This window comes from Panthera leo, chromosome A2 (genome assembly GCF_018350215.1).
Source record: "Panthera leo isolate Ple1 chromosome A2, P.leo_Ple1_pat1.1, whole genome shotgun sequence".
Classification (NCBI taxonomy): domain Eukaryota; kingdom Metazoa; phylum Chordata; class Mammalia; order Carnivora; family Felidae; genus Panthera; species Panthera leo.
Genome location: NC_056680.1, coordinates 57,326,337 through 57,347,965, shown reverse-complemented (window position 1 = coordinate 57,347,965; position 21,629 = coordinate 57,326,337). Strand labels below are relative to the sequence as shown.

The window sequence follows — 21,629 nt, the reverse complement described above, 5'->3', positions numbered from 1 at the left end:
CCCCTACCCAGCCGCTGACCTTCGAAGCCTGCCTCACCCCTGCTCCCTCCCTTCCCGCAGGGCAGACCTGGGCCCTAAGCTCCAGCCAGCCTTCCCCACCTAGAGACTTCAAACCTCAGCCCAGAGGGCCAGCCAGAAGGAGTCCCTGGGAACACTGCTGTCTAGGCTCCCCATCTGGAAATTGCCATTCCGAGGCAGCTCAGCTCCGTCCCCGGGTCGCAGCCACCAACACCCACAGCCCCCCCACCCCCCGACTGTGCCTGGCACACCCACGCAGTTGTACCGCCTGTGCTGACGGGGAATGTGAGCCCAGGGGTTGGGACTGGGGTCCAGGCCCGCTGGGTGCTGAGGAGCCGGCCTCTAGATCTGGGCGTATGGGACATGTTGGAGGAAAGGGCCAGTGCACATCCCTGCCTCCTCTAGCAGCCCAGCTGCCCAGCCTCCTGCTCCCCAAGCCTCCTGTGAACTGACAGGGCCTGACTTGGCTGTCCAGCAGTGAGAGGGTGATTAGGAACCAGACGGTCAGGTGGGTGAGCCCTGACCCCCTGGGGACGGTCATCCTTGGGAGAGAGCCGGCCGCCAGGGCCCAGCCCACTGGCAGACGAGGCAGAGTGGGAGTAGGCTTAGGTCACCGGTAGTCCCCCTTCCTGGGGCTGCTGGCCACGGCTGCAGGCCGCACTTTGTCTCCTGAGGACACAGGGTCTAGACGTGGTCCGCCTGTGGAAAGCCTTGGTCCCCTTGGAGGATAGAGGCCTGGAAGGTAGCAGAGAAGGCCGAGCCAAGATGCTAAAACTTTTGCTGAGAAACCAAAGGAGTGAGGTTTGCCAGGTAGACGAGTGTTGTGAGTCACCCCAAGATGAGGGAACACCAGTACAGAGCCAGGGTAGGGTGAGTGGGGAGCCCTGTGCAAGGGTGAGTTGTGAGGCCTGTGAATGGGTGTGATGGGGCTCCCATGCAGGGGTGAGTGCAAAGGGCCTGTGATGGGTTGGGGGCTGTGTAGGGGTGAGTGGTGAAAGTGGGGAGCCAGCTGGAGGAATTTGGACACCTGCCTGAGGAATGGCGGAAGATTTTGAGCTGGGAGGGATGATCAGGAATTTGTTCTGGAAACATCTCTTCGGCGACAGGCAGATCAGAAGGAGCTGGTGGGAGAGCAGCCTGGTGGCTCATGCCCAGAGGCCAGTGCCTGAGGCCCTAGTGCCAGGCCCTCCACCAGGGCCTGGAGGGACACTGAGGGAAGGGGCCCCCATGGAGCACAAGGCCAGCCATCAGAGATGCTCCCCACTTGGGAAGGAGCGGGCTCCCCACTTGGGGCTGTTCAGAGTCAAGCAGAGGTTTGAACCCTACCTGAACTTCTGGGCTGCACACCAGGCATGACCTGGATGGGATGTGGAGCCCCTGGCTGCTGGGACTATAAACCTCAGTGACCCCCCACAGCCACTTTAGGGGGATGAAGCCCCGCCCCAGGTGAGTGCTGGGCCGCCCCTGTGAGGAACAGGTGGGAGCCAACAGTGGATGGTGTTGGGTAGTTCAGAATGCCCCCAACCCCACCCCAGCGGCCCCCTCACTGTCCCCCTGAGTGACAGGGAACTTTCCTCCGCCTGGGCTGCCCCTCTAATAACTGAGCTTCTGATTCTTGAGACCAAGTCATTGCCTTTTTCAGAACGGCTTTGTTTTTGCCTTAAAGTCCTTCCTTCCACATAATGCACTGGTTTTCCCTCCCTGCGCACCCCCAATCTCCAAAGGCTTGACTACATTATAATTTCAATTTACACGGTGTGGGAAAGATTTGTGCAAAGGGTCCTTTTTTGTTTTTGAAGAATTCATCATTGCTGTTAAGAAGCTTAATATAAATTAAAGGAGGAATTAGGCAACATTAAGACATCAAAATGGGGGTGTGGGCGCCCGTTGCCTCGCCTCCACCCAATCAAAGGGGCTGCGTGGAGCCCGTCGAGTGTGCGCTCGAGAGCCTCAGAAAGCGCAGTTCCAATAAAGGGCCTGTTCTGTCGCCCGCCTTCCCCTAATTCCCTTTGTTGCAGGGACAGCGGAGTACATGTCTGATAAAAACTTAATCACCTTATCTTTTTAAAGCAAATTGCATCTTTGTTTACATACGGGATCCATAGCAGGAAGAGAAAGGAGAGAAAACCAGGCAGCTTTCCCAGCCCCAAGCAGCGCGTTAAAGGCTTCCGCTCCCAAGGATAAATGCGGAAAACCAGGGCTGACAAAGAGATGGCGGGAGGGTTCCACAGTCACCAGCACCTCTCACAGATGAGGTCAGGGGCCCCAGCAAAGGGAGCCAGCCGACTGGTGTCCCCAAGGGCTGTCCCTCCCGGCCATTCTCTCCTCTCTTACCCCGCAACCTTCCTATTGGCTCCTGTGGCCAGCCAGGCTCTCCCTAATCTGCTGGGCCCTCCCAGCACCAGCGCGCCTCTGGGCCTTGCGCTGAAAACCAGGCCTGTCCTCCTTGGGCCTCTCCTCTCCACTGGCACTGTCGGAGCTAAGCTTGTACAGGGCCCACGCCATCCTGGGCCACTGGCCGGCAGAGGGATCTGGGTTCCAATCTCAGCTCCACCACCAGCTACAGCAGGGCCACGGGCAAGTCCTTGCACCTCGATGTCCCTGCAGGATGGGGTGGCAGCAACAGCCCTGTGCAAATCGGACACAACAGGGCCCCGCCCTGTTTCATGGCCACTACCGCCCTGGCCGAGTCCGCCTCCGGTTTCTGTGCCCTCCCCAACCCCTGCAGCCCACTCCCAGCTAGACTGACCTCCAGCCTCGCCCTCAGCAGCACATCCTGCACAAGCCGCCACATTAGCCACATCAGAGGTCTCATCAGGCACTGTGCCACGCGTACCTCCTGTGACCACCTGTGACCTGTGCAAAGCAGCCTCGTTAACAGGGCAGGCATGCAGAGACCCTTTCTTCAGGTGAAGTTTGACGGTGGATCCCACTGGGTAACGGTGCAGCCATGCTGTTTGAAGGACCTCAGCCTCGCTGCTCAGGGTCACCTCGCTGACAGAGGTCCCCTCCTTTGGGCAGCCCCTCTTGCTCCCAGCAAGGGCAGCCCCTCTTGCTCCCAGGCCAAGCATCCAGTCTAGACTCAGGACCTGGCTGGATTCAAGGCCCTCTGTGGCCATCCGTCTCAGCCATCCCATATGTCAGCCCAGCCCAGCTTGCCAGACATGTCCCTCTGAGCTCCCCAGCCCTTCTGTCATCACCAGGATACTGACCCTAAAAAGGGCTCCCCCCCTCTGCCCCCCGCCACCACCCCTTACCCCGGCTCTCTTTCTGCCCTGTCATTTCGGCTCTTTCCAAAGCTGCTTGTTCTAGGAGGGGAAGCTGGGGCGGCTGGAGTTGGCTGCAGCCCCACGGGGCCACCGAGGGGGCCGCTGACCCCAAGCTGCTTGCAAGGGCTCAGTTCCCACTGGGGGGTGCAAGCCGCCCACCAGCGTGGAGGCCCTTCTTCCAGTCTGGCCCCCAACATGAAAGCGACGCCAGCAATTGGAGGCAATTTGCCGGCCTTTGATGGCCATGTCAGGGCGGCACCCGCGGCCAGGGCTTGGGAAACTGTTGTGCTTCCCGCATTCTTCCCTGATTACCCCCGGCCCAAGCCAAGACCCAGCAGCCTCCAGCCCACTGTGCCTTTGTGTGGAGCTGGCACTGGGTGAGAAAGGCCAGCCCGGCCCTGGGAGAGTGTCCCCAAGGAAAGCCACGGCTAGCAGCATCACCCTGAGGTCAGGCCGACCCGCCCCCACCGCATCCCAGGCCGGGCTTGTTGGAGAATGGAGCGGGCAGCCCAGCTCCGGGAATCCTGAGGTCTGGGGAGAAGGAGCAGAGAGGTCTCCCTGTGGAGCAACGGCCACGGTGTGAACTTCACACACGGAGCTCATTTAGCTCTGTGCCCACCCTGCCAGGTAGGGAGCCACGTTCCCGCTCACATGGAGCAGGGGGCCTGCTGTCTGAGCTGTTGGGGGGCTTCCTGGGCCACGACCTTGCAGACAGGTATTTCCTAGTCTGGAGGCACAGGCTCTGTGGAAGCGTTTCTCTCACTTCCGCTGCCCTGCACACCTGGGCGAGACTACTCCTTCCCTTTGCCTTCACCTGGCGCACCCTCCCTGAGCCTGCCTGCCAGGCCCTGTGCCCAGCACCGAAGAGGCAGTCCCCCCAACAGGCCACCGGGGAGATGGATGCAGAAAGCAAACATTGGGGCACCTGAGTGGCCCAGTTGGTTAGATGTCCGTCTGACTCTTGATTTCAGCTCAGGTCATAATCTTAGGCCCATGCCGGGCTCCATGCTGAGCATGGAGCCTGCTTAAGATTCTCCCTCTTTCTTTCTCTCTCACTGCCTCCTCCCTCTGCCCCTCCCCCATTTTACACATGTGCGCATGTAGACACACACACACACACACACACACACACACGTGCTCCCTCTCTCAAAAAAAAAAAAAGCAAAAGTCATGCCAAGTAGGGTTCCAGGAGGGAATCTGCTCCGCTGGGGCAGGTGAGGGAAAGCCTTCTGACGGAGACAGTGGCAGAGTAGGCGTCAGCCAGACAGGAAAGGCGTGGAGGAGCGTTCCAGACAAAGGGAAGTCGTCGGAGGCCCTGCTTTATTTCTGCGGGCTGGAGTGTAAGCCGAACGGGAGTGAGAGGAAGCAGAGGGTGAGGCGTAGAGGGAGGTACACCCTGATGACCCAGGGTCTTGGATGCCAGGCAAGGCCATAGACTTTGTCCTGTTGGAGCCCAGAGCTCCGTATGTGCCTCCGAGCAGCCCCTCCACGGGGGGAGCAGGACCCGGGAGGAGGCCCCCCGGGGGACAGGGCAGCAAGGCTGGGGAGCAAGGAGCAGACCCTCAGGAGGCTGTGGAGAGTGATACCCTAAGTCTGTGCCTTCCAGTTACTGCCCTTGATGCGGCAGCAGCGTCAGAAACCGTGGGCTTTCAGTGGCCACAAAGGAGCCATGAGCATGGCCTGAGGTGGTGCTCAGCTCGTCCTTCACGGGGCCGGATTACTGCAGAGACAACACCATTGGCCCAGAGATGGCAGTGAGCTTCCTGGCCCACGGCGGCCTTAACCAGGACATGGAGACGAGACCTGGCCTGGGGTGACAGCCACCTCCCCAGCCTCCCCTTCCTCCCCTGCCCGCCCCCCTGGAGCCCTCCTCCCTCCCCGCTGCCTCCCCGTGTGGCCGTGCATTCAGCAGCCAGACTGCACTGGGTCGCACTCCGCTTCCTCTGGGCCTGGGTGCAGGAGGCCATGCCAGTGGCCCGTAGGAGATGGCCCCATGAGCACCCAGGCTCACAGTATTAACCTCGGGAAGTGGAGAAAAGTAGAAAGAAGAGCATCGCCTGTAACTTACCCCCGATCTCTGACAACCTAGTGGATAGTCTTCCAGTCTGTCTTTCTGCATCCCAGAGTTAGAGCAGAACTCTTCCAACAAATTTGTATTCCTGTGGCGTTTTCTTTTTCTTTTTTTTTTTTTCAGTTAATTTTTAAGTTTGCCTTTGTGTAACTGTGAACTCTTCTCAGGTGTCACTTCATCTCCCAGAATATTCTGCCGCAGCAAATGCATGCCAATCCCGTCCTGACTGCCCTCCCACGGGTCTCAGCACCCTTGTAACTCCACAGGCCAACGCACCTCCTCCGTGGTGCACACAGACCTTGGGATCGGGTAGCCTCACAAGTCCAGCTCTGCCTCTCCAGACCTGTGTGACCTGGGGCCAGTCACTCTCCCGGGCCTCAGTTTCTTCCACACTGGGCTGTGGGGGTCAAGTGCCCGCACGCGTGGTGACATCTGTGTATACAAATCTCAGGTTGCTTATTGGGATGGAATGCCTAGAGGTAGGTGGCTGGGTCTATGCGGTGACCATTTGGGGAGCTTAGTAGCCAGTGCTCACCCAGCAGGGTCTCAGAGGGTCTCATCCAGCACTTTTCATTCGTAATATTCTTTGAGCCCCTCCTGTGAGCCAGGGAGTGTTCTAGGTATTGGGCTTGCAGCGGTGCATGCAGAGACAAAAATCCCTGCCATGGTAGGACGTGCATACAGCAGGGGCAGAGAACAGATATCAAAATGAGGAACTTACAGCAGTATGTCAGAAGGTGATAATAGCTACTGGAAAAAAATAACTGGGGGGGGGGGGAGTTGGGGCAGGAGGGGGTGATAGTGGTCAAGAAGGCCTCACCAGGAGGTGTCATTTGCACAGCGATTAGAAGGAGGTGGGCCTGGGAGCCACTGGAACTCCTGGGGCGGATCTGCCAGCAGAGGAACCAGTGAATGCAAAGGCTCTGAGGTGGGAATGCACCTGGTGTGTCAGGTGAGGGGGACAGTTCAGAGACACAATGCAGGCCAGCTCGGGTGGGAGAAGAGGGATGCAGAAGTCAGAGGCCAGGAGCTCCAGACATGCTCCCAACGTCAAGGGCCATCCCAGGAGGGGCGACACATGGCTACCCAACCCATGGGGCCTCTCGAGGGTGCTTCAGGGGGAAGTCCCTAAGAGAGGATGGTAGCTCCATGAGAGTGGGACCGTCCTGCTTGCCTCTGTATCCCCAGGGCACACAGGAAGTGTGGGGAGCCCTGGTGGGTGCTGGGCGGGTGGACATCCCTCACCACTCTGAGCCCCCAAAGGTCCCTGGGACCCTCCCTGATTTGGGCTCCCGAAGAGCCTGGCACACAGGGAGCACTATGGGGACTCGGTAAGCTGCGGTCACCCTGTGGCCCCACCAGCATGTAGCCACACGTCCTCATCCATACTCGAGCATCATGCTCATTCCCACCCAGCACTCAGACTCCCTTTGCATGCAGACCCTTGCCCAGGGCTGCGTGCGGCCAGTCCCTGTCACCTGGTCCCCGTTCGGAACTCTTCCTCGGAAAAGCCTGCCCTGGGCGCAAGCAACCTGGCCATCCTCCCCTCCTGGTGACACAGCACTTTTGCTTCCTTGATGGCCTCAGTGGCTGTCTGGATTATCTTGCTGGCTTGTTTCCCCTTTGCCTCTTCTCGGACTAGTAAACTCTGTGGGGGCCAGGCCCTGGTCTGCGTGTTCATTGCTGTCATCTCCAGTCCTAGAGCCTCCTGTGAGCATTTTTCGCTGAAAGACACAGGGGCAGGTTGGGAGAAGCCTGGCGATTAGGTGGGCAGCAGCTCCGACCCCCGACGCCCTGACCTGCCCTTCATTTCCCTGCTTTGGCTGTTTGGCTAAGGGGAGGAAAAAGCCACTGCAAAACGAAGCAGCTCCCAGCGACGTTTTCCGCAAATCCAACAGCTTCGGCAGCACCAGAGAACAGGCCCATGTTGGGAGGCTTTCTGGGCATTGTGTCCAGGCCATCCCCAAATGGGGCAGAGGTAAAGGAGCCTGACCATCTCAGTAGAGCAATTAAACGGCCGCATGTTTGCCTGTGCCAGATAGATTTTTCTGGCTCTGCCTGCTTTGGGCCGTGCGAGGTATGCACCGTGTGTAATGAGAGCCAGCACGGGCGAGATGGACCGCCGATTGGGCCACGCCTGTCTCCCCAGCCCGGCGCAGACGCCGGGGAGCCCCGCGCCTCTTCAGCCATCAGACCTCCTGGCACCACAGGGAGACAGGCCGCCCATGCCATTTGTCAGGGTCTGGTGCCAGCCACCTTCTCTGTTTGCAGAAGGAAGGCCAGGGCTCCGATTCAGGGAGGCAGATACCTGCAGGCCTGATGCTTGCTTGGGGGCCTGGCCCGGGGCCATTCCCACGCCCCATCCCAGAGGCACGCAGACCGGCTGGGTGTGGGGCCTGTGATCAGACACCATGCTGTGCAGCCAGAGGGTGGCTCCCCATGCTAGGGGCCCCACAGGCTCCTAGCGTCCCAGAGCCCCATTCACATTGGCCACAAGTCCCAGCCTTCCTGGGCAATGCAGGTGGTGCAGGCTCTGAGATGCCTGTGGACAGGGAGACAGAGTCCTTCGTGGAGGAGGCAGAACTTCCCCAACAGACTGTACCGTGTCCCTTCAAGCAGCCTCCTGGCCACCTTTCTGAACATCAGGGAACTGCAGGGCCAGTACAGGATGCTCCACAGCCGATGGTCCCCTGCACAACCATTTTTAGGCGTCTGCTTAAGGGGTGCCCCCACTGAGGGCCGGGCTGGCCGGTATCTGCCATCAGAAGCAAGCCCAGAGTTCAAATCCTCACTCTTCCAGACCCTCTGTGGGGCCTGGAGGAGCCCTCCATGAGGCCCTCTGTCTTCTCATCTGTAAGATGAAGGGCTTGCTGACATCTTCAGCAAGCATGCGTGAGTGCCTGGTCTAAGCCAGAAGAATCCACCCACCGCTGCCGCCCAGAGCCCCCAGCTGGTTAAGACACGATGTGCAAAGGTCCTCCAGAGCTGCACATCTGCCTTTTCGTCTCAGGCAGACAGCTGGCACCCAGCCAGCACTGGGGCAAAGGAGGACGCCCTTCACGTGCTGGCAGATGCAGATCAGGGCACCCCGGGGCATGCAGGGAGGGGAGCCCTCCGCCTGGTGCCTACCCCCAACTTCCCACCAGCTCTAGACACCCGGCCTCTGGGTCCACTGGCTGATACGGCCCCTCTGTGCCTATTAGAAGTAAGCGCCCTCTCTGGGGGACACAGGCCTGCCAGGACCCGTCTTTTAGCAAGCACAGTGTAGGCTGGACTCCACCCCACTGGCCTCTCCCCAGGGGAAGAAGGGTTGGACCTAGCTCTCCCCGTAGCCGCTCCAGGAGCTGCCGCCCACTGGGCCTCCCTGCCCCATGCAAGTCTCACGGTGCCCCCTCAGCTCACCCCCCCACGGCCCTGCCAGTCTGCTCCCCCCAGGTTCCCCCAGTGGGGTCGTGAGCGGCCTCAGAGGGTGAACGCCTGCCCCAGGGAGCTCTGCTTGTGCCGGGCCGATCTGAGGTCTGACCACAGCCTCGGGTGAGCCGGAGCCTCGGCTCCTATGCTCGAGGCAGCCGAGTGCTCATCCTGGCCAGCAGCCCCCGAAGAGGCCGCACCATGGTACGACCAAGCAGTTTCTTCATACAGACGAGCCCCAGAGCAAGCCTGCTGTTCAAGGATGAACAGGGTTTCTTCCCATTAGCAAGGAGGGGAAGGACGTCCCAGGCAGAGGGAACAGCATTTGCAGAGGCCCACAAGTGTGACGCTGGGGAGCCCAGGGACAGTCGTGTGTTCCTCAGGGCCGCAGGGAAAGTGCAAAAGCAGTGGGTGAAGGGGCCGGAAGAGTTGGGGTTGGTCTGAGTCAGGGTTGTCAGCAGGAAACTGATTTCCACTTAATCATTTGTCCGGAGGGAGTGAATATAAAGTCTGTACACTGTATGCAATGGAGGGAGTGGCCAGAGCGGGGTTGAAAGGAGCCAGTAAGATGTGGTGGGAAGGAGTAGGGGCCACCCCCACCCTGCATGGGACAGCGTGTACAAGAGCCCAGGGGGAAGGACCCCCGACAGGAGCTCCAATCTTAGGGAGCAGGGATCGTCACCCCACTTACTCTCCCCTCTTGTCCTCTGATCCACTGGGGCTCCCATTGGCTGGACCCAACCAGAAACCAGAGGGCCACAGGAGCCCATATGCCTTCTGCAGAGGCCAGCCTCCCAGGCACACAGAGGAGCAGAGAATGGATCCCCAGGGGCAGCTGGAGGACTCCTAGCCCAGGGAGCCTCAAAGTCAAGCTTCAGTGCATGTGTTTTAGTGTGAGTGCTCTGGGAGACAGCAGGACCATGTAGAGCAGGAGAAGGACATGGCCACCAAGTGTGGGGCTGATCCCCACTGGAGCCTGAGTGCAGAGTGCATGGGTGGGCAGGGGACTGGGAGACGGAGGCAGGGAGCCCTGCTGAGCTCCAAGCTGGACAGACCTGCCGTGGACTAGCGTGGTGCGGGGAGGGGCCAGGATGCAGGGATTTAGGCGGCAGAGTGGACCATAGGCCTCAGGGGTCCGTTGGCTGGGGAAGGAGGTAGAAGGGGGCGAGCCTGCCAAGGTGGCACGGGGGTCGTGGCTCAGCCTCGGCGGGCGTGAGGGTGTTGCAGAGTTGGGAGAAGGGGACTTGGAGATGTGCTATTTCAGGTGTGTGCCCATCCGGGCCGGTGAGGGGGCAGGCTAGGGAGCGGCAGGCTAACAGGCTCTCTTTCTGTGCCTTGCAGGTGGCCTCAGCCCCGAGTCCAAGAAGATCCTGACGCCCACCCTCAAGAAGCGGGGCCGGGCCGGACAAGGGGAGGCAGCCAAGCAGGAGGAGGGGGCAGAGCGGCCTGAGCCCACACAGCACGTGGCCCTCAGCCTGTCTTTCAAGCGTTACGTTTTTGACACCCACAAGCGCATGGTCCAGTCTCCCTGAACGTTCCAGTGACCTCCCCTGGGGCCACCTTGCCCAGGCCCCGGGCTGGGCCGTGATGCCAAATGCCCAACCAGATGTGCCTCGACCCCCTTTAGTACGTCCCTCCCCATGACTCTGGAGGCACGGGCCCCCAGGCCTGGCACTGAACCCCAGTGAGAAGCCTGGAGGATGTGGGGGCAGTGTCACCAGTGTTGGGGCCAAGAGGGTCTGTCCCTCCACCCTGGCACCCTCCCACCTACTGGTGGCCAGTGTCTCCCCGGCTGCCCAGCCGGCAGCCATGTGAGGGCCAATCCATGCCCTGACTCCAGGTGGCCTGGCACTTGCCAGCTGCAAATAAATGTCCTGTGGTGCCTGCTCTCTCTGCTGGTCTCTGTGATTTCACTGGGAGTGTCCCCTGACCTCTGTTCCTAAGGGGAATATCAAGGGAATTGCCAGGGTTCCTTCCCAGAGTGGAGCTGGGGGAGGGACCAGAACTCAGAGCCCAGGGGGGCAGAGGGATCCACAGGGTGTCAGGCCCCTAGGCCAGACTGGGTGGCCCCTGGGGTCTCCTGGGCCTTGAGAGACATGGGGGTGCTCTAGGCAGCCAGGTCCTGAGAGGGCTCTGCCAGGAGGGGCACACATGGGGTTCTGGGGAGTCGTGGGGTGCAGGGCAGGGTGTCAGGGCAGAGGCAAGCCTGCTCCGTCATTCCCACACCAGGAGTCCCTAGACCTCAGCCCTTGAGCTTGGGGTCCGTACTCCCCAGGGTGTGGAGGTGCAGGCAGGTGAGGGAGCCCTGTGCAGAGTACACGGTGGGCCAGGAACCATGAGCACAGGCTTCTCCAAAGCCCAGGAAGCCCCTGCTCAGCTCCTCTGCCTCTGCCCCACAGGCCAGGCCACCCCACCCCGCCACCTGAGCTGTGGATACTCGGGAAAGAGGGAGATGGTGAAACCAACTTAATGAGGGGAAATCAAAGCCTTTAAAGACATCTGTAGGACAAACAGACGTGCTGGTGTTCCTTGATTTGGCCTCCAGACAGACACAGGGGCCACCCTTTTATCCTGGTGATCGGTGCACTGTGCTTTAACTTGCAGAACTACCATCAAAGATACTAACGGGGCGGTGGCAATCCACGGGCTTGGAGGGGTGAGGTCCTGGGGCTGAGAGCAGAGAGGAGAAGGGAGTGGCGTGCAGGACGCGCTGTATGTGTGGGGCCTGGGCCACAGGCGGCAGCGTGCTCAAAGGGCACGTGTGAGGGCAGCTGGCCAGCAGGCCCTCCCCAGCCCTCACAGGGACCGAACGTTAGGCCAGGCCAGGGACAGCAGTCAGGAGCGACAGCTGAGGGCTGGAGGCTGGGAGAGTTCAGGCCCGGCCCCCACTTCTCCCCGGGCTGGGAATAAACTGGGAGAGGGCTGGGTGCAGGGAGAGGGAGGCGCTGCGTGCAGACCGTCCAGTGGTTCCTTGGAGCCTCACTGCCACCGCCTGAGGGGACACCTCCAGTAACAGCAGTGGCACTTCTTGCCTGGCCCTCAGCCTTCTGCAGGCCAGGGTCCAGCCCCCCCCCACCAGGCCACCTCCCGTGCCTACTCAACCCTTTGGAGTGGACACAGCTGGGAGGAGCTGGGGTCTCCCCAGGCCCTGCCCCTTAGAGGAGGAAACTCCCTCCGGCATCATCCCCAGCGTGGAACTCTAAGGCCAGAGCTGCTGGGTGCCCCCCAGCCCGGCCGAGTCCCCCCTGACCGAGGGGTGTGAGGCTGGCCCCTCCCTCTGGGCCCCTTCTGGGTGTCCCTGCAAGAGTAGCCCTGGGCTCGGCGACTCCTCCCTGGGCAGCTGCCCCTCCTCTCTGTGCCTCCGGGTCCTCCACCTGAACCCACCTCCAGGGTATCCCCTGCCCCGTCCTGCCCTTGGCCGCATCATGTGGCCAGCAGAGCCCCACCCCCACCCCCCGCAGACATAGAGGGGTGCCCACTGAGCAGGACCTAGTTCTGGGGGCAGATCCATGGGGGAGAGGGAGATAGCGTGGACTCGAGCCACTGCCTGGCCTCTCTGCTTGTGTGACCTTGGGCAAGTCCCTTAACCTCTGTGCCTCAGTGTCCCCACGTATAAAATGAGAACAGAAGCAGCTGCTTTGTGGGGCTCTTCAGGTACTGGGCCCATCGTGTTACCCACTGCCCTGAGGATGGGACCAGCACACAGGGTCTCACACAGGAAGGTGAAGGGCCTACAAACCCCTGACCAGTGGTGCGGGCCGCCCCAGGCCCAGCTGTTTGCCAAATCAAACATCTTTCTGTGACCATCCCCACAGCCACCTGCACCTGTCTTCCTGCCTCCCACCTCACCTGAAGATCACACTCCTTAAAGCCCAGGGAAGGAAGCGGGCTCAGGTGGAGGACACTGAGGCACAGAGAGGAGGGAGAGCCGCCTGGGGTGTGACTGACTCCCAGAAGCCTCAGGCCCCCCCCCCCCCACCACAGAGAGTGCGGTGAGTCGGCCTGCTCCGAGAAGCCCCTATCGGGCCTGGCATCGGAAGAAACCCGAGCACCCATTAGCAGGCTTGGGCCAGGGCACAGCCTTTGAAGGAAAAGGGCAGCCAGGGTGGCTGGACAGGGGCGGGGGCCAGCGCCCAGGGGCATTCTGACGGGCAGTGGCCCCCTTCCCCTGGCTCCCCCACCAGCCCTAGGTGCTCCAGAAGAGAGTACAAGCACACTGAAGCCACCATCACAGGCGGAAACTCCCCAAATCTGGGAATGTGGTCTGGGAAGCATCGCCTCAATTATAGATGAGGGAGGTGGTGGGAGCTGGGGCTCAGCCGACCGGTGCCATTGCCTAGGCTCTGGATGACACCCTTGCCTCAAAACCTTGGGTGTGTCCTTGGAAACAGGTGCCTTCTGGGACCCTGCTTTGGGTGGGGGGTGGGGGGCACAAGGGGCAGCAGCACCCCGCCTAGTGCTCCCGCCCACCCGCCCATACAGAATGAAGTCATGGGCAGGCGTCCTGCCACCGGCTGGGGCAGGAGGGGCAGCCGTGATTGGCAGGCCCCCAACCAGCGGGGCTAATGCACCAGCAATGAGATAAGGCTTATCTGGAAATGTCCCTGGAATCGAGACTCTGATGGAAACAGGCTTCTGGGTTAATATATTTTTGATAGATAAAGTCTCGTAAACGGGAAGCCCTGGGGGCCCAGGGCAGGAGATGGGGCAGCTTCTGTTCTCCCAGGCCTCTTGCCCTGCCGGTGTGTGTGTGTGTGTGTGTGTGTGTGTGTGTGTGTCCCAGGTATCTGTGTCTGTTGATGTCTGGGCATGTGAATGGATCTCGGTCTCGGGTGTGTATGTATCTCTGAGGGTGGTCTGTCAGGCTGGAGATCTCTGGTGCATCTGTGTGGGAGTGGGGTTAAGAAGAGGGGTGTCGGGTCCAGTGTGCACAGGGTGGCAACACATGTGTCCGGGGCCACAGGGACTTGCAAGTGGGTGGGGCCTGGTCCCCAGGACCTGGTGGGACGGCAGAAGGCTCATTGCCCCTGTTCTATGGACCCAGAGCCCCCCTCAGGGTGAGCCGGACCCTCTCAGTGCCAACTCACCCTCAGGCTGATCCAGGCCTCAGGCCCTGCTGCCTCCTCTGCCTTCCCCCGGGGTCAGCATTTCCAGGTCTGCTTCTGGAGCCCAAGGCCAGTCCTGCTCACAGCCTCCCAGCTCCTTGTTGAGCTCTGTCTGTCCTCCGTCACCATGACTGGGGCGAGGGGAGGCCTCTCGCTGAGGGACCACCTAGGCAAGGTCTCAAAGAAAGAGTAGGAGTTGGCCAGGGGGAGGAGGGTACCGTCCAGCAGGGGGCACAGCAGGAGCGAGGGCTCCAGGAGAGCACTTGGTAGGGCCTGCGTGAGGAGGGATGAGGTCATGGCTCCCAGTCTCCCTCCAGCCCCTACCGGGCCTCCAGGAGCCTCCACATAGGCAGCCCTGATTAAAAAGAGTAATTAACACTTGGCTGATAACAGAGTCATGCCATTAATTAGCCAAGCTCAGCCAGCACCAGGGCTTGATTGCGGGGAGGCAGCAGAGGGATGCTGGTGAGGGGGGCCCTGCGTACTCCCTTGGGGGGCGGCCGACCCCAACTCTGGTCTTGCGGAGTCCCCTGCGGGAGCCCCATTCCCTTGCTGAGTGCCGGGGGGGCGGCAAGGGAAGCAAAGGCGGCAGCTATGCAGGCAGGCTGGGCAGGACCAGAGGCCTTGAAGGCTGCTGTCAGTGGCCTTGAAGGGCATGGAGGGGCAGGGAGAGTGCCTCAGATCGGGGTTTCAAGAGACCCCTCTGGACCCCAACTTCCTGCCAGTTCTGGACACTCCTATGCTAAATTTCCAGGGCTTGGAGATCAGGGCCGCAAGAGACCTCAGGGCTAGAGGACTCCCAGGACTGGCCAAGGAGCCCAGGGGAGGCGGCAGTGCAGGCTGAGCCCTGGGAGGAAGAAGAGGGCTCTGGAGAAGGTTTGGGGATTCAGCATCGAGGGGTAGAAGCTGGGAGCAGGGACAGATTTGGGAAGAGACCCGGAGTTGGTCATTCTGCATTTATTGAGCACCTCCTGTGTGCCAGGTCCTGGGGTCACAGCCTGGTGCTCCCTGGATGCGGTGAGGTGGGGCACCCTGGACCCCAGACTCCTGTCCTCCCCCAGGCCAGCAGGTCAGAGGTCATGAGCCCCGGAGCCTCCCCGTGTACCCTGCCACGAAGTATTGCTCAATCCCCCCACACCCTCCCATGTTATCGCCAGGTCTGGTGGGGAGAAAGCACAGCGGAGAGAAACGGCCACTTCCCGTCGCCACAGCTGGGGCTCCAGATAAAGGCCAGCTGGGAGCCCAGGCTGACCTGAGGAGGCTGGGGTAAGGGGCCAGGTCCGGCTACCTGCCTGGCCCCTCAAGGGGCACCCACAGACTCAGCCCTGAGCCCCCAGGCTTCCAGCAGAGTCACCACCAGGCAGCGCCGGGAGTCAGGCTGCTAAGGGCCACCCTATTCTGCTGGGGCCAAGCCTCTGCTCTCCCGCCCTGCCCACGCCCCACTCCCTCCCCTGGGGTGGGTCCGGCAAGCTAAGGCAGGTGGCCGGCGAGGGTGCCTGCGGCCAGGCCACCCGGGGTGGCAGGGCGGGTAGCATCCTTGCGGCAAACTCAGCCTGCATCCCCACGGCCGTCTTCCTTCGCTCCCCCAGCGCCACTCTGTCTCTGGGTCTCCACATCCACCTCTCTCGTGTCCAGTTCACTTCTCCCACCTGCCACACCTTGAGGCCCGGTCCGGCCCCCGAGCTGTGTCCAGCACAGACCCTGCTGGACAGCCAGCTGACGGGGGGCAGGTTGGAGGCCGAGAAGTGCGGGCTCGGGGTGGGGCTGGTCACCTGCGAAGCACAGGCACCACTGGAGTTTGGTCAGCCCTCCCCTCGCACCCTTTCTCCCTGCTTTTTCCACCCCAGCATCTGTCCCTAGGTGTGATCATACCTGCAGCCTCTGAGGGCCCCTCCTCACCCCGTCTCTTCAGTTCCCTCTGAGGGTGAGAAGGCCCAGAGGGGCTCCCCGGCTCAGATATAGAAAGGCAGGGTCGGGGGACAGGCCAGGTAGGGGGCAGGAGCCAGGCTTTCCCCAGAGCTCCAGGGGAAGGCCTTGGAAACAGAAATTTCCCAAGGGTTCCGGGGCTGGAGCCCACACCAGGCCATGAAAGCCAGGCCTGGCCCATCCTGTGTCCTCCCAATTCACTACCCAAGCAGGACTTGCCACGCCAGCTCCTTATGCTGTCCCTAGACTGTCCTCCTACGGCCACTAACCTCGCCCACACCCAAGACCACCGCCTCTGCCATTAGCACTGGGGACCCGCCGCGCGCACGTGGGGAAGGTGTGTGAAGCCACTGGCCAGGAAGGAGGTGCTGTGAGGGGAAGGGGTGTGGGGGCGGGGCTCCGTAGAGATGGGGAGGAGGAGGTCGGGAATGATTAGGAGGTGACGTCCTCTGCTGGCCTTGACGCTGCTTGGGTGCAAGAGGGAGCCGGGAGGGAGGGGACCCGGGACACCTGGGCAGCCTCTGCAGGGTCACTGGGCACAGCGCGGGCCCACCAAGAGGGGAACCCAGCAGGGGGACCAGGTCTGGCCAAGACCTCCCGATGAGCATGGTGTGGATTCCTGAGCCCACCTGGCGCAGCCCTTGGGTAGGGGCCTGCATCTAAGACTCGGGCCACGGCAAGGGGAGCCCAGAAGGAAGGCAGAGGAGCGGCTGGAGACGGGGAAGGAATGGTCTGCAGTGCTGGGCGGGGGGCTGCGGGCAGGGTCCCAACGGAAGCGGGCCAGACACCTCTGGGGGCAGGTGGGCGGGAGCGGGCGCCAGGCAGGACTGTTGTGTAACGGGTGTGCTGTGAGATGAGGCAATGCGCTCCCTGATCAGATGTGGAGCCGGAAGATGGGGTGGCTGATAGCCATCAATCGGCAACATCTCGCTGATTCTCAGTATTCGACAGGGTGGAGGGATACGCACCCACCCCACCGCCCAGGCCCTCGAGGGGGCCCCTGCAGCAGCCTGGCTTCGGAGCCTCCCCTGGGCTGAGCCCAAGCTAATCAAGGCCGGGCCAGCGTCTCCTGCTCCATCCCCCCGAGGGTCACATTCTCCAGGCCCGTGTCCTCAGCACTCCTTGTGCCTGATACTCATGCTCTGTGTCCCTGTGGGGTCTCAGACCAGCCCCCTCCTCTCTCTGGGCCTCGGGGCTCCCCTCACAGATGGCTGCCGACGGCCAGAGCAGGGGAAGAGGCTCAAAAGACAGTGGCGCTGAAACAGGAGGCTGGGGCTCAGAGGGTGGTGTCCTGGCCCCCTAGGGGGCAGACCTGCCTTGCCCCTCCTGGCACTGCAGGCCCCTGGCTTACAGATGGGCTGCAAGGCAAAGAACAGCTTTGGGGACCCCCGGATCGGCTTCTTGGATTTCCTTCACAGAGGAGAAACTGAGGCAGGGGTAGGATTTGTCCCCTGCCCCCAGCCCCCCAGCACAGGAAACCCTGGGGCGGGGGGGAAACGGCCGCTGCCAACTCTTGTCCCCTGGGCACAGTGCACATGCCCAGCCCGGTCCCAGTGCCTAGCTGGTCCTGGTGCAGGTCCCTGGGAACTGGGGGTCTCGGTACACAGGTGGACATGCTGACCAGCAGGGCGACCACCACCCCATGGACAGCCGAGTGGGCTGCTGATAAGGAGAGACGGTTGTCAGAGTCACGGGGTGCCACTGATAAAGCAGACAAGCATCTCCCGGTGGCCGGAAGATAGTGGGAAGAGGCCCAGTCCCGGGGGTGCCCACATCTCGGGTGGAAACACTGAGGCTGCTGGTTCTGCACAGGGCCCACCCGCCCGTCCCCAGCCAGCAGCCCTCACAGAGGCATCTGGGCCACTGCTATACACAGTGCAGCCAGGGGACCCTGGCCCGGAGAGGCAGGGCCAAGCCTGAGGTCACCTGGCAGGACCTGCTACAAGGCCAGTAGCCCCACCCTGCCCCTGCCTCCCCTGCCCACTCACCCAGTCCCACCTCAGCCCTAGACAGCTCCGAACAAGCTTCTCGAGGGCCCCTAGCCTGACAGACTCTTTCCACCGCCACACCTTTGTTCACGCTGTGCCCCTGCACTCTTCCCCCCACGCTCACCCCCTGCTGCTTCATCCAGGCACAGCTTGCCCCTGAAAGAGGGACGATCCAGCCAAGACGAGAGGATTCCAGGAAGTTGGGGGTGTTACAGAGTTGGTGGGGGGGACCCCACTGACATGCGACAGACTCGGTGCAGGGTACATCACGTGCTTTCTCGCGGGACACCCTACAAGGTAAGAATCCTCACCCTGGTTTCCTTGGGTGACTGAGGCCCAGACAGGCCAAGTGTGACGTGTCCAAGATGAAACCACCTGGAGGGAGGTGTTTGGGCCTTTGGAGGCCGCAGCCTGGCTCAGGTGCTCAGGGGAGGGTTCAGTCAGGCCCTGTGGGGAGCGGAGCACCCAGCCACAGGAGTGAGCTCTGTCCGTGGCTGGTGGCTTGCAGCCCCACCCCCAGCTCCCCTTCTGGCCCTGGCCCCAGAGGGGCTTTATGGTCCTGAGGACTTGCCCAAGGTCCCCTGGGAGTCGGTGAGGGATGGGGACGTGCCACCAGTCTGGAGGGGTGCAGAGCCCATGCCCTTCCCAGATGGTGCCATTACTTCCCGGGACAATTCCTGCACCTTGTTCTCCTCCCTCCCCGAGCATTCTGGCCGTTTCTACCTCACAGGTGTGGGGTAGAGACTCAGGGAGGGGACAGTCCCCCCAAAATGCGGGGGTGACAGGGGCTGGGCATGTCACTGCGTTCTTTTTCTGGAGCCCCTGGGAACAAGGCCCTGTCTTCTCGCTAGGGTTGATATCAACTTGAAGCTGCTACGACCATCTTGGTACCACGAAGGGAGTGACGTTTACACCACAAAGGAGTGACGTCTACACCGAGGAAAGACTGACAGACAGACGGAGAGAAACAGATTCCTGAAGGTATCCGCTGAACACCTGGAACCAGCTATGCCTGAAGCTTACCCTCAGGTTATGTGAGGCAGTGACTTCTCTTTGATGCTGAAGCCGGTTGCAGTTGAGTTTCTGTTTATGACTCAGAGTACACATGAACACGGTCAGTCAGCAGTGCCTCTCGCCAGTCTGGGACATGCCCGGGGCCCCGGGCCCCGCTGCAGACATACAGGAGCCCGCATATGTCCCTGTGGACGTGGATCCCAGTCTTGCCCTCTCTGGAAGTCTTTTCCCACAGCCAATACTCCCACCCCAGCTGTGAGGCCTTGGGCAGTTCCCTCCTCCCAACTGTATGTTCTCTGTGCACCCCCAACCCTCCCCCACACACACGGTTACCCCCTCCTGCCTCGGATGCTCTAACAGCCACCTCTGCCCGCCTCCCTCAGCAGCCCAGCAGGGTGCCGCACAAATCACCACCCCGGATCTGGATGGATTCTCACGGCTGCCCACCCACTGGGCCCCCTGAGACCTGGCTCTGCCCCAGAGTGCACACCTCTGCTGTGGCTGGGGACAGCCCCTTATTTGCCCCACATGCCCCTTACCTTTTTTAGATGTTTATTGCCAGCTTTCGAACGGCAGATTTCGTACTAAAACATGATCTTTGCCACTTACTGACACCTGTGGTCCCTTCCCAAAGCTGGTGATGCCGAGAGCAGCCCCCACGGCCCTCTCTGTCTCTCACATCCTCCTTGGCACCTGCCCAGGGTCAGCGTCTCCTCGCCCTAGACCACCGGCTTGGACAATGGCCAACGCATCTTACCGGTACGCCTGCTCTGCCCTATAGCACCTGCAATCTGCACTCACACCAGCCGGAGGGCTGCTGTTCACACCTGTCATAAGTCTTTCTTCTGTGGAGAACCTCCCAGGTCCCCACCTCCCTCAAATCTACACACGTGCCCAGTGACCTCCTGAACCTCCTGTCCCATTACCCTCCCCAAACCCACCTGCTCCAGCTCCACTGGCCTCCCCACCTCAGGGCCTTTGCACCTGCTGTTCCCTCTGACCCTGTTCAGCCTGCTCCCTCCCGCTGCTCTGTGAGGCCCTGTCTGGGTGCCTCAGTAAAAGTCACCCCCCCTAGAACCCCCTCATCCCTCCTTGCTTTCAGTGTTCTCCCTAGAGATTATTACCTTCTAACACACTGAATATCTTGCCCATTTACCTCACTTACTGTCAGTGTCCCCCATGCGAATGTGAGCTCCAGAGACAGGAGTTTCTGTCCGTTTGTTCATCCCCAGCACCTAGCACACACGCCGGGTGCCCCACACTCTTTGGGCATCCGTGGCTGTTGAGGATTGAATGAGTTAGTCCATGTCGAATCCCCGTGGGTCCCTACCATGGAGCATGTCCCCGTAAATGGAGCTGGCTCCATCATTGCTGTTTTTACCCTTTCTGGCCACGCCGGCCTGGCCTATGTGCCCCCACAGCAACCTTCACCTTTGGGCAGTGGGGTCAGGGGGAGTCATTTGGGGATGGCCCCAGGAAGCACCAGCAGGAGAGGGAGTGAGGGGGGGAAGGGCAGGTGCCAAAAAGTTGTGTCATCATGAATCACCCTGCTGAGCAGCTGTGCTCTCGGTCCTGGGAACGACTCCTCCAGGGCCAGGGAGCCAGAGCACGAATACCCAGGGTTGTCTGTCCACTGCGAGTCAGGGCTGCCCCCCTTCCCAGCACTTGCTGGCCCTCTCACCCTGTCCCCTACTCCCCCTCCTACTAGCTGTTCTTTCTACCAGCTGCCCTTGCCCTGCTGGCTCCTTCTCTCCGCTCAGGTATCATCTCCGAAGAGACGGCTGACCTCCCCGGGGAGAAGTGCTCCTGTTCCTCTCATCCACGGCCCCCAGTTTAGTTATCTGCAGGGCTGTTTCTCAGTGGTTCCCCTGGTTAGCAGAGGGCCCCCCACAAGAGCATGAGGCTCCCGGCAGCAGAGGTCTGTCTCTGCTCCAGTGTCCAGAACAGAGCCTGGCACATAGTAGGCGCCCCATAAATGCAGGCTGAATCAGTTGGGAGAATGCATGGTGCCAGCCTTCACAGCAAGCTCATCAGTGGGAGGTACCTCCTGTGGGGGCCATCCTTGGCCGATGCAGGCCTTGCGTGGGGCCCAAGTGCACTGAGTTGGTCTCTGGGACTTCTTAAGGGCACAGGGAGCCCCCAGGGGTCACAGAGGAAGGTCCCTGAGTTGGAGGAGAAGGTGACCAGAAATGGAGGCAGATACCCACAGCCACAACCCTCCCTCCCCACCACTGGCCCCAGCCTGTCCCTCCCTGTCCCCTCTCCCACCCAGGCGAACCTGGTGAGTGCAGTTCAGAAGATGCTGGTTAGGACCACAGATCCCTGAGCAAATATGCTAATAGTCTAGAGCAGGAGTTGCCCAGGGAGCCTGGGAGGGGGTGTGTGCAGGAAGGTCTGCAAGGGTCGGCTGTGTGTGGGTCTCGGCCTGACCACGGGGGCCATCGTGAATGGGCCAGAGTTTTTAGGGTGGGGTCTGTGCACAGGAGCGGGAGCAGATGCAAGGCTGGGACACCTGTGGGGAAGCTGGCACGCACCTGCATGTGCCAGCATGAGACACCTGTTCGGATGAGTCTGATCACATCTCTGGGCCAGGCTGTGTGCACACGTCTGTGTAATGGCCCAGGCAGTTGCCCTCTGGCATACGCCAGGTGATTCTGGAGCCTGCCAGGTGTGGGTCCACGAAGCTGCGTACGTGGGTTTCAGTGGGGGTGTGTGCAGGTGTGCAGGGCACGTGTGTGGGGCTCTGCACATGTGTTTCCCTACACCCAGCCTGAGTGAGGGCTGCAGGGTCAGGCAGACCCAGTTCCCTGTCCTGCCCACTCTGGCC

The 21,629-nt window shown here is 61.2% G+C and overlaps 1 protein-coding gene across 3 annotated transcripts in view; it reads left to right on the top strand.

Moving 5' to 3' along the window:
- Positions 1–10,660, top strand: part of EEFSEC (eukaryotic elongation factor, selenocysteine-tRNA specific) — a 248,753-nt gene extending 238,093 nt beyond the window's left edge. For 2 of the 3 annotated variants that reach the window (XM_042912414.1, XM_042912408.1), the window contains one exon: positions 10,111–10,660. In XM_042912414.1, coding sequence (XP_042768348.1) covers positions 10,111–10,301 — 191 coding nt within the window. In that variant the 3' untranslated portion in view covers positions 10,302–10,660. The remainder of the gene's footprint in view (positions 1–10,110) is intronic. The other variant, XM_042912425.1, reaches the window with a different exon arrangement.
- Positions 10,661–21,629: the final 10,969 nt, after the last annotated feature.